This window comes from Penaeus japonicus, unplaced genomic scaffold, assembly GCF_977035675.1.
Source record: "Penaeus japonicus unplaced genomic scaffold, GWHDUDI00000001_assembly GWHDUDI00000004, whole genome shotgun sequence".
NCBI lineage: Eukaryota > Metazoa > Arthropoda > Malacostraca > Decapoda > Penaeidae > Penaeus > Penaeus japonicus.
This window is the reverse complement of record NW_028234406.1, coordinates 33412785-33425284: the sequence shown is the minus strand read 5'-3', so window position 1 is coordinate 33425284 and position 12500 is coordinate 33412785. Positions and strand designations below refer to the sequence as shown.

General features: G+C 40.8%; 1 protein-coding gene across 1 annotated transcript in view; it reads right to left on the bottom strand.

Annotated features, from left to right (window-relative positions):
• Positions 1-7119: 7119 nt before the first annotated feature.
• LOC122243066 (uncharacterized) overlaps positions 7120-12500 on the bottom strand; it is a 50179-nt gene continuing 44798 nt past the window's right edge. The window contains exons 2-3 of the mRNA XM_086536457.1: positions 11803-11956; positions 7120-11353 (exon numbers count right to left, since the gene is read on the bottom strand). Coding sequence (XP_086392583.1) covers positions 7474-11353; positions 11803-11945 — 4023 coding nt within the window. The 5' untranslated portion in view covers positions 11946-11956 and the 3' untranslated portion in view covers positions 7120-7473. The remainder of the gene's footprint in view (positions 11354-11802; positions 11957-12500) is intronic.

Here is a 12500-nt window from a genome sequence, read left to right as displayed (position 1 = left end):
ACGCCCGCAGAAGCCAGTAAGTGACGACGGGAGAAAACCGTTCAACGTCACCCACTGGGTGTTATGTGTTATGTCTGCCTCGGTGGGGCAGTGTCGCCGGGGATACGGACCTTTTGGTCGGAAGTCACTCACACACGCACGTACTCATGCACACACACGCACACACACACAAACACACACACACATACACACATACGTATCTATCTATCTATCTAGATATGCATGTATGTATGTATACATAAAAATAAATAGACATATATAATTATATAATTATACATATACATATATATATATATATAATATATATATATATATATATATATATATATATATATATATATATATATATATATGAGTAAAAAGAAATAACCAGAGAACAAGCTCGTAATCCATTCCAGTGTCTACGTTTCTGAATTACGTCACTTGTCCGAGCGAACGGCCGAACACGAGCCACGTGGCTCGCCCCTGTATCGATAAACAAAATGAAATGCGAACGAATGCGCTGTCTTTCGAATGCAAGTATGTTGCATCATATCATTTATTTCGATGTTCCTGTGTCCGACTATCTTCCATTCTTCCAGATCTCTTTCGCAGGTGACGTCACGGCGGAAGAAGAAGCCCCAGCAGCGCCTTCGGGATCACGTTCTCCCTCCGTCTTCGCCTGACCCCTTCCGCCGCCTTGCATCATGCCTGCTCACGCCTACGCCGCCCGCCGCGCACATACCTTTCGCCGCCGGATTCATTTCCTCTGTCTGCGGGATGCGTGCGTTTCCCCAAGGATTAGGCGACCTATTTGTGGGTTTGGCAGGGCGGGGGGATTTTGAGTTCGATAGTTTTGACTGTCTGTCTCTCTACCTTTCACACCTGTACACGATATATACAAGCGAGTGCACGCGCGTGTGTGTATGTTTATGTGTGTGCTTTCCATCTTTCTATAAATTATATCACAAGCGCTAGAAAAGTAAAAGAAAATGCATAGCTCCTTTGGTTGGCTTGATCTAGCTTAACCTTACCACCGCCCACCGGTCAGAGAGGAATAACTCTCTCCTCTTACTCTCTCTCTTTAGCTATCTATCTCTATCTCTCAATCTCCCTACCTATATCTCATTTTATTTATCTGTATATGTATGTAGCTCTCCTTGTTTTTTTCCTGAAAACAAACCATATAGATTTCATATTTGACCTTCTATCCACATTTCCTCCTTCCTTTACCGTTAATTTTTACTCACCACTCGTTTTTTTTTTTCTTGTTCTTTCCATATTTCCCTCACAACACTTTCTAGAGTATGTTTAAAGAAAGTGTCTCGCACGACCATCTGACCTTTCGATGCCTTACATTGCCCACCTGTTATGCAGATCTATTTAGCAATGGACTGTTATCACAGTGGCACTTCGAGGTAAATGTAAATCGTCATCTGTAAACGTTGAAGAAGGGAAACCAAATTTCCTAACAAAGCTGCATGGTTCACATGTGTACGGATATCTTGAACACTGAATATCACGTGTGCATAAGAGTCATTTTTGCCTTTCAATCTTTTAAATCCATGCACGTGAAAGTCGTGGATAATGCATTTATTGTCTGGGCATGGATCACCTATCCGATTGATTTGACCTTAAATTTCTCCTGCGTTTCGAGAAACTGTAGGTGCTTGGTTTATATCTACCTATTTGTGTGCTTCTCTTTGTCTGCCTATTTGATTTTCTATCTCATCATCGTCATATCACTCTCTCTATGTATATGCAAATATGTATACATGCATTACCTACTTCTGCACACTTATACAGTATTCTTTCAGAGTATACATATATATCTATTCATCCAACTATTCATCCATACGCACACACGCACGCACGCACGCACGCACACACACACACACACACACACACACACACACACACACACACACACACACACACACACACACACACACACACACACAGACACACACACACACACACCACTCACCACACACAAACACACACACACACGCGCGCACACGTACACACATACTTACATATGTGCATACGTACATATGTGTGTGTAAATTGAAGTATAACCTAATCTGACGATTTTTTTTTCAAACAATCCGTAATCAACTAATTCACAATTCGCGCCCTTCTCGTCTCGTGATTGAACACTATTTACGGTATTTAACTCCAGCATCACCCAATAATCTAATATTACAAATGCCAAATGCGCAACTCTGAAAGCTCGTAATCAGTCGGAATGCATTTTCTACAGTCTTGGAAAGAAACGGAAGCCCTTCAGGTGTTCTCACGCACTTGCCGTTGACGGGGGTTAATTCATGGCCTCTCACGAACAACGAAAAGCAACAAAAAAGATAAATGCTCATATGCAAAGAAAAAAACAAACATTTAAAGATAATCATGCAGATTAGTTGTTCAATTTTGTTTCCGATTTGAAGGTACTTATGTAACATTATTGCGAAAGAGATGAATAAGCAATGATCTGATTAGATTGATTAGGCAAGAATTCGGATGAATACAATTAAAACTATTAATAGCTTTCTCTGGCTGTCAACATATCTAAACTAAACAGGAATGCAATAGTGATAACGGTAATGATAGCACGACTGACACTATAAGTAAACAATAACAACGATATGTCATTTGCACTGCGTTTCCACCTCCCTTATTTACACGTAGCATAAGACACGTTTTCGCACTGCCACTGCGGCCCGCGATCCCCGCAGAGGGCGTCCTTATCTGCGACCTTAGTTCTTGCGTCCACTCTGTTCTGGTCGCCCTCGTTGGCTGCAGGGAAACGCCAGATGCTTTTTATTTGGCAGATTTAGGAGAGAAGGAACGGGTACGCATGACGAGAGGGAGGTATAGGTATAGGTATAGGTATAAGTATAAGTATAAGTATAAGTATAGGTATAGGTATAGGTATAGGTATAGGTATAGGTATAGGTATAGGTATAGGTATAGGTATAGGTATAGGTATAGGTATAGGTATAGGTATAGGTATAGGTATAGGTATAGGTATAGGTATAGGTATAGGTATAGGTATAGGTATAGGTATAGGTATAGGTATAGGTATAGGTATAGGTATAGGTATAGGTATAGGTATAGGTATAGGTATAGGTATAGGTATAGGTATAGGTATAGGTATAGGTATAGGTATAGGTATAGGTATAGGTATAGGTATAGGTATAGGTATAGGTATAAGTATAGGTATAGGTATAGGTATAGGTATAGGTATAGGTATAGGTATAGGTATAGGTATAGGTATAGGTATAGGTATAGGTATAGGTATAGGTATAGGTATAGGTATAGGTATAGGTATAGGTATAGGTATAGGTATAGGTATAGGTATAGGTATAGGTATAGGTATAGGTATAGGTATAGGTATAGGTATAGGTATAGGTATAGGTATAGGTATAGGTATAGGTATAGGTATAGGTATAGGTATAGGTATAGGTATAGGTATAGGTACAGGTATAGGTATAGGTATAGGTATAGGTATAGGTATAGGTATAGGTATAGGTATAGGTATAGGTATAGGTATAGGTATAGGTATAGGTATAGGTATAGGTATAGGTATAGGTATAGGTATAGGTACAGGTATAGGTATAGGTATAGGTATAGGTATAGGTATAGGTATAGGTATAGGTATAGGTATAGGTATAGGTATAGGTATAGGTATAGGTATAGGTATAGGTATAGGTATAGGTATAGGTATAGGTATAGGTATAGGTATAGGTATAGGTATAGGTATAGGTATAGGTATAGGTATAGGTATAGGTATAGGTATAGGTATAGGTATAGGTATAGGTATAGGTATAGGTATAGGTATAGGTATAGGTATAGGTATAGGTATAGGTATAGGTATAGGTATAGGTATAGGTATAGGTATAGGTATAGGTATAGGTATAGGTATAGGTATAGGTATAGGTATAGGTATAGGTATAGGTATAGGTATAGGTATAGGTATAGGTATAGGTATAGGTATAGGTATAGGTATAGGTATAGGTATAGGTATAGGTATAGGTATAGGTATAGGTATAGGTATAGGTATAGGTATAGGTATAGGTATAGGTATAGATATAGGTATAGGTATAGGTATAGGTATAGGTATAGGTATAGGTATAGGTATAGGTATAGGTATAGGTATAGGTATAGGTATAGGTATAGGTATAGGTATAGGTATAGGTATAGGTATAGGTATAGGTATAGGTATAGGTATAGGTATAGGTATAGGTATAGGTATAGGTATAGGTATAGGTATAGGTATAGGTATAGGTATAGGTATAGGTATAGGTATAGGTATAGGTATAGGTATAGGTATAGGTATAGGTATAGGTATAGGTATAGGTATAGGTATAGGTATAGGTATAGGTATAGGTATAGGTATAGGTATAGGTATAGGTATAGGTATAGGTATAGGTATAGGTATAGGTATAGGTATAGGTATAGGTATAGGTATAGGTATAGGTATAGGTATAGGTATAGGTATAGGTATAGATATAGGTATAGGTATAGGTATAGGTATAGGTATAGGTATAGGTATAGGTATAGGTATAGGTATAGGTATAGGTATAGGTATAGGTATAGGTAGGTATAGGTATAGGTATAGGTATAGGTATAGGTATAGGTATAGGTATAGGTATAGGTATAGGTATAGGTATAGGTATAGGTATAGGTATAGGTATAGGTATAGGTATAGGTATAGGTATAGGTATAGGTATAGGTATAGGTATAGGTATAGGTATAGGTATAGGTATAGGTATAGGTATAGGTATAGGTATAGGTATAGGTATAGGTATAGGTATAGGTATAGGTATAGGTATAGGTATAGGTATAGGTATAGGTATAGGTATAGGTATAGGTATAGGTATAGGTATAGGTATAGGTATAGGTATAGGTATAGGTATAGGTATAGGTATAGGTATAGGTATAGGTATAGGTATAGGTATAGGTATAGGTATAGGTATAGGTATAGGTATAGGTATAGGTATAGGTATAGGTATAGGTATAGGTATAGGTATAGGTATAGGTATAGGTATAGGTATAGGTATAGGTATAGGTATAGGTATAGGTATAGGTATAGGTATAGGTATAGGTATAGGTATAGGTATAGGTATAGGTATAGGTATAGGTATAGGTATAGGTATAGGTATAGGTATAGGTATAGGTATAAGTATAGGTATAGGTATAGGTATAGGTATATTTATAGGTATAGGTATAGGTATAGGTATAGGTATAGGTATAGGTATAGGTATAGGTATAGGTATAGGTATAGGTATAGGTATAGGTATAGGTATAGGTATAGGTATAGGTATAGGTATAGGTATAGGTATAGGTATAGGTATAGGTATAGGTATAGGTATAGGTATAGGTATGGGTATAGGTATAAGTATAGGTATGGGTATAGGTATAGGTATTGGTATAGGTATAGGTATAGGTATAGGTATAGGTATAGGTATAGGTATAGGTATAGGTATAGGTATAGATATAGGTATAGGTATAGGTATAGGTATAGGTATAGGTATAGGTATAGGTATAGGTATAGGTATAGGTATAGGTATAGGTATAGGTATAGGTATAGGTATAGGTATAGGTATAGGTATAGGTATGGGTATGGGTATGGGTATGGGTATGGGTATGGGTATAGGTATAAGTATAGGTATGGGTATAGGTATAGGTATTGGTATAGGTATAGGTATAGGTATAGGTATAGGTATAGGTATAGGTATAGGTATAGGTATAGGTATAGATATAGGTATAGGTATAGGTATAGGTATAGGTATAGGTATAGGTATAGGTATAGGTATAGGTATAGGTATAGGTATAGGTATAGGTATAGGTATAGGTATAGGTATAGGTATAGGTATAGGTATAGGTATAGGTATAGGTATAGGTATAGGTATAGGTATAGGTATAGGTATAGGTATAGGTATAGGTATAGGTATAGGTATAGGTATAGGTATAGGTATAGGTATAGGTATAGGTATAGGTATAGGTATAGGTATAGGTATAGGTATAGGTATAGGTATAGGTATAGGTATAGGTATAGGTATAGGTATAGGTATAGGTATAGGTATAGGTATAGGTATATGTATATATAAATATGTATATATACATTTATATGTATATATATAAATAGATTTATATATTTATATATATATATAATTTATATAGATGTATATATATATATATAATATATATATTTATATATATATTATATATTCATATATATATATATATATATATATATTTGTTTATATATATATATGCATATATATATATATATATATATATATATTATATATATATAATATATATATATATACACAGTGGGGTGCAGATTTTATAATATATATATATATTATTTATATATATATATTATATATATATATATATTTATATATATATGTTGCATATACATATATATATATATATATATATATATATATTTTTTATATATATATATATATATATATATATATATATATACACACACACACATATATATATATATTTATATGTATATATATATATAATATATATATATATATATATATATATATATTATATAATATATATATATATATATATGTGTGTGTGTGTGTGTGTGTGTGTGTGTGTGTGTGTGTGTGTGTGTGTGTGTGTGTGTGTGTGTGTGTCTCACACACCCACACGATTAAAAAAATAGTCATGTAGAGAGATATGATACGAGCATAAAAATGAATTAGCAGATGTGAGAGAGACCTCATATCTTTTATATCTAATCTATATGTATTCATCACCTGTAAATAGAGATAAGCGATATCTTTGACATTGGACATGGATTAATCTGAAGATGTGTTGGCAATTTTCAATCAAAAGGTTACGGACTCAATGTCAAGTCTCTAGAAAATAAACTTTACATTAACGATGTCTCTCTCAAAGTACGAAGTGTTAATTGTTTATTTTTTTTAAGCATGGAAAAAGAGCTTGTATCCTCTTCAAGAAATTCATCTCTTAAAAAGAAAAACATGTTTCTTTGAAATGTTTGAAATATTTTGTAAAACTGTATTTGCTGTTTATACGTAGCTGTTCATAGTATAGTTATATATGATGTTATTGCGATGCATTCTTAGGACAATAAAAATGTTTTATCATTGTAAGAAAGTATTTTATTTCATTATATACACACAAACTTTAAGTAAAATTAGACTCATCCGTTCATTCACATATTTCCTGAAAATCACAGGAAGAGAAACTACAAAAGTATATATACATATTTCTTCCACTCAGACAAAAAGACAACTTTCAATCTTCTCCTTATGTAGAAAAGAGAACCCCAGGTACATGATTTACGGTGTACTTTATGAATAACTATGATAATCAATAACTAATCTGACATAACAAAGATTTGTGATCTATATAAAACAAAAATGTACAGCAGACCAATGTATCAGCCCAGAGCAGGTCATCTGCTAGTTCGAAAGACAGACGCGGAGGCCCTCACTCCTGCACCAGGGAGAGGAAGATCTGTCTGTTACACATGTACTGTCTGTGGAGAGTTTTGATTGCTCTCTGTGCATCTTGGGGCGAAGTCAAGGATACTCGGGCGTCGGCAGTAGGCTGGTTGAACTCATTGTACCTCCTGATCACATTCACCGGTCGGATGTCAGGGAAATCATGGAAAAACTCGAGAATATCGTCCGTCGTGGCACGGTAGGAGACGTTCCCCAGTGCGACCACACACCCTGGTTTGCCGAATTTTTCCGGCGGAATGGCAGTGCCCATGGTCTCCTTACCGCCCGTGTGGTCTCCCGAATCGCGCATCATAGGGTATGGGCCTCGCATCCTTCCAAATCCTCCTGGATCACGCATGCCGCCCGGCATCCTGTGCATCCCACCACGCATATCTCCGCGGGGCCTGAAGCCTCGAGACGCACCGGGGAAATGGCCCATTAAGCCCCCTCTGAAGGGCGCTCGAGGCATTCCTCCCATGCCAGAGTACGGGTCAAACTTCGGGTGCATTTCGTCCTTGCGGGAATCCTTGTCAGAATGCAGAGGCTGGCCAGGCTGGAGGAGAGGTTCCCGGATGAGAGGCTGCTTAGGGGGGTGCGATCTTTGCATTCCTGAGTCGTCTGCTTCTATTTTCTGGGAATCCCCGTCATCATGCTCATTGTTCATTTTAATGGAGTCTGGCGATGTTTCTAAACTCTGGTCTCCTTTGTCTGCAAGACTGTCGTTCTTTGACAGACTTTCCTGTCCCTTCTTGATGAGCTCCAGAGGGTCGAACTTCAACCCCATAGCTGACATAACAACTGGTTTGGCTATCAGTTCAACTTGAACTTTTACTTTGCCTAGTTGTTGTTGACTCTTACCAACTGCACGACGTGCATCTTGTATCAATGGAAACATGACATACACAGGATGTGTGCCATCACCATGAGGCTCACAGAAATGTACACGTTCTGGCACTAAACCTTCATCACTGAAGAAATCTCGAATATTTGCTTCAGTTGTACCTTTGGGAACACCTTTCATTAACACAGAGTCTGTAAGTAGATCAGCGCCAAGAGGAGTATGCTTTCCTGGGCCATCATCACCATTGCGACTATCTATGTCTTTGCCCACTGCGTCTATGGAATTGCCAGACAGTTTCTGGTCCTGCTGTGGTTTGTTCTGATGAGAGGCACTGATATTTGAATCCTTGGTACCTGAAGAACTGACCTCTGAGGAGCAAAGTGCAATCTTGAGTTGACTGCCATCGAGGACTGCATTCCCTGCCAGTGAGTCTACAGCTCTCTGTGCCTCATCTGCTGACTGGAGTCGAACGTAGCAAGTGCCTAAAGACTGAAGACTCTCCCTATCCCTTTCCAAGACAAGGTCCACTATTTTGTATCTGTTAAATAATTGAGCAACATCGTTCTCTGCACATCCATCTGGGAGACCAGACACACAGACATACGAGCCATCTTGTGACTTTCCCCCAGGGTTGAGTTTGCCTTGCATCATGTTCACATCAGCTGCTGTGTCATACTTAGAATCACTTATGAACAATATATCAACCGGGCTGTTATATAGATACTTTCCAGAACATCGAACAGCCTTAAGAGCGTCACGTGGCTGTGAGAACTTGAGAAGAGCAACATTTAGACGATTTCCTTGTTCATCTGCCAACAATTTAATGCTGTTGTTAGGTACATAGATGCCATGGAAAAGTTCTCGTATCGCACGATAAGATGTTCCAGGAGGTACATTTCGAATCTCCACACTGCAAGTGTATTTGGAGTTATCCCCTTCTCCATCTCTGTATCCTCCAGGTCCTCCACCTCGGCCGCGGTAGCCGCCACGGTATCCTCCACGATATCCTCCATAGCCCTCTTCTGGGTGACCCTCTGGATATCCTTCTCGGTATTCACCATACCGTGGGCCAAAGCCACGGCCGCGCCCTCGGCCTCTGTCCCAACCACGCATCCCTCGACCACGGTAACCACCACGCCCCATGGGTTCATAGACGTCTTCGTAGTTGTCCTCTTCCTCTCTGTCTTCATAGTAACCGTCGTGCTCTTCCCAACTGCGGCCCTCACGTTTGCCCCAGCCTCCGTCACGGTCACTCCAGCTGTCACGAGAGTCGCGGCTGCCTTTGCTGGACCAGTTGTCACGCTCTCCACGGGCCCCCCAGCCCTCTCGTCCCCTGCTCCATCCTGAGGACTCGCGGTCCTCTTGGGGGTCCCCCCACCTGTTGCCACGATCATCCCGGGTATCTCCTCTGGGGCCCCAGCCGCCTCGACGATCAGAATCATCTCGCTCTCTCTCATCACGAGAGTCCTTGGATCCTCTGCCTTCCCTCCCATCCATTTCTCTAAATCCTCTAGCATCTCTATAGTCTCTGCCGTCTCTCCCGCCACCCATCCTGCCGTCTCGATTTCTTGGTTCATAATCTGAATTTCTACCTTCAGCTGATGATGGACGGTTGCCAGGTGCTCTGTCAAACCCAAAGGCGTCATTACTCCTCGGCATGCCGAAGCCTCTTCCTGCAAAAGCACCATAGGGAACCTCGCCTGGAGCATCGCCCAACAGTCCTGTAGATTCAGTTCTGTTTACTGGCATCCCATCCATTGGGCCTTGACTTTTGTCACCTCTCATCGGGTTATATACCGGCTCACTTTTGTGACTTGCCACCTGTTCACTCATGTACTCACTGCCTGAAGCCTCTTTGGACATTTGGCTTTCTTCATCAGGGTCCATCTCTAAGGATTCATTATACTTAGCAGTTCCGGTCATATTCGGGGGTGGAACATTCATGTTTAGGAAATTGAATGACTGCCCACCAACGAATGGCATGGCTGGATTGTAAGCATTGTTCGAATTGAAGGATGGCGCAGTATTGTATGCTGGTGTGGAGGCGGGTGACGGTGTGTGAATGGGGGAATTCTTGGGTGGCTCCGAGAGGCTGCTGGGAAGCGGTCCCCTCATGCTTGCACTTGGGATGTCTCCAAGGCCGGGTATTCCTCCATTGCTTCCTTCCTTCAGGTGGGATTCTTGGGGCGATGCCATTTCAAGAGTGTCCTGACTGTCACGGTCTCCACGGTCGCGCCCTGGCCTCCCTAGGCGATCCTTTTCGCGGTCGCTGCGGTCTCGGGTCCTGTCTCTTCCACGGTCACGCTCCCTACTCCTGCTACGTCGCCGGCTACGGCCGCTGCGGTCCCGACTGCGAGATCTCGAGCGGCTCCTGTGGCGACGGCGGCGGTCTCTGTCTCTCGACCTAGAGCGAGACCTGCTACGCGACTTGGACCTGCGGCGGCGGCCGTCTCGTCCTTTTGAATCCCGCTTAGATGACGAAGTAACTGACGAGTCCTTCTTATCATCTTTCTTCTCGACCTGGTTCATTGAGGAATGCATATGATTCTGACCATGCGAGTCAACGCCTCCATGGGCGTGCATGGGAACATGATTAGCATGAAGCTGGTTATTTCCTGAACCGGTCATGGGAGGCGTCTGTATGAGATGGCTCTGATTCTGCATGTGAGGAGGCAGCTGGCTGTGGCGGGTGTCGGGGGACATCTGGTGCAGGGGTGAAGGGTAATGCATGTGTGATGCCGACTGCTGCTGCTGGTGATACGGGTTTTGCGGTGGCATCTGCCCGACTGGGCCCACCTGTTGCTGTGGAGGTGGTTGCTGAGACATTGGCTGAGCAATTGGTTGTGGCGGCTTTTGTGAAGGGATTGGAGCGGGCGCCATGTAACCCTGGAGAGCCATGGCCTGCTGCCGAGCGGACTCAATGACCTTCTGCATTTCTGAACGTGAGGACAGCAGCAAAGTCACCTGGATGCCCTTGAGCGTGGAGCCTGTCTTTTGCATGGCAAGGCGAGCATCCTCGTCAGTTCTGGGGGGATGAGCTCTCTGTTAGTCCACGACAAACAAACAATAACAAATATATTCCAGAACATTAAAAGATATGATTGTTTCTTTAAATCACTTACTATAACATTACTAAATGGGTATAAAAAGTGACAAACATGTGGAAATAATCCCAAAAACCATGTATAACATTAACATAAATTATACCAATCATTTTGATAATTCGAACCAAAAATAAGAAATGAATTGATTAAAAATTTTACTGTTCCTTATTTCGAAAATATTTGACCCTATATAAATCATAATGGCTACAGGGCGAACATGTCTGTAAGTGAACTTGAGCTGTTAATGTTCTTGTGATTGCATGCATGGCGAGCTGTGCTATAGACTACTATTATGATCTGGTGGTACGTGTTCAGCCAGTAAACCCCCACGATATACGCCAACCATGGATCGAGGGGACGTGGGACATACCCGAAGGCGATGAAGGCATCTCCGAGCTCCCCGCCCACGATGTGCACGCCGCCCTCCGGGATCTGTAGTCCCTTGAAGAACTCCCGGATGTCGAGGGCGTTGGCCGACCACGGGAGGTTCTGCAGGCGAATGATGACACTCATTGCGGCGCCGCCTGGGGGGGGAGAGAGAGAGAATGTGAGCAGTGCGATTCTGAAGTCGAAATTCTACGCAGACACCATATAATAATTATCTTTCTTACAACTAATATAACAAATCTTATACGTAAAAAAGAAAAGAAAAGAAAAAATCCTCTTTAATAACTAGGAACATTGCTGGTTTTATACACATTTAACATAGCAGATCTTTTAATGAACACGTACATCTGGATCTTTTCCATCATTTAATATCTTTCGTACACTTGTGAAGCCCAGTGCACTGAACACCTGTGTCTACATTTATCCCTTAGCTATTTAATAAGACCTCTCGAGTATGTTGTGTCCGCACGTCTACATTTGTCGTATTTACCTAGCGACTCTCTTAATCCTTAAAGGATTCCCCTCGAGAACTGAGACAGAATTTCCATACACTAATGAGCAAAATGCTATTAAAAGTGTGGCTCTTTCAACCATACTAATAATAGATGTCAAGAGTTGAATGAATGTATATCAGATTATTACGTAAAGTTGACTGATTACAAACGGTGTGACAAGCAGCCT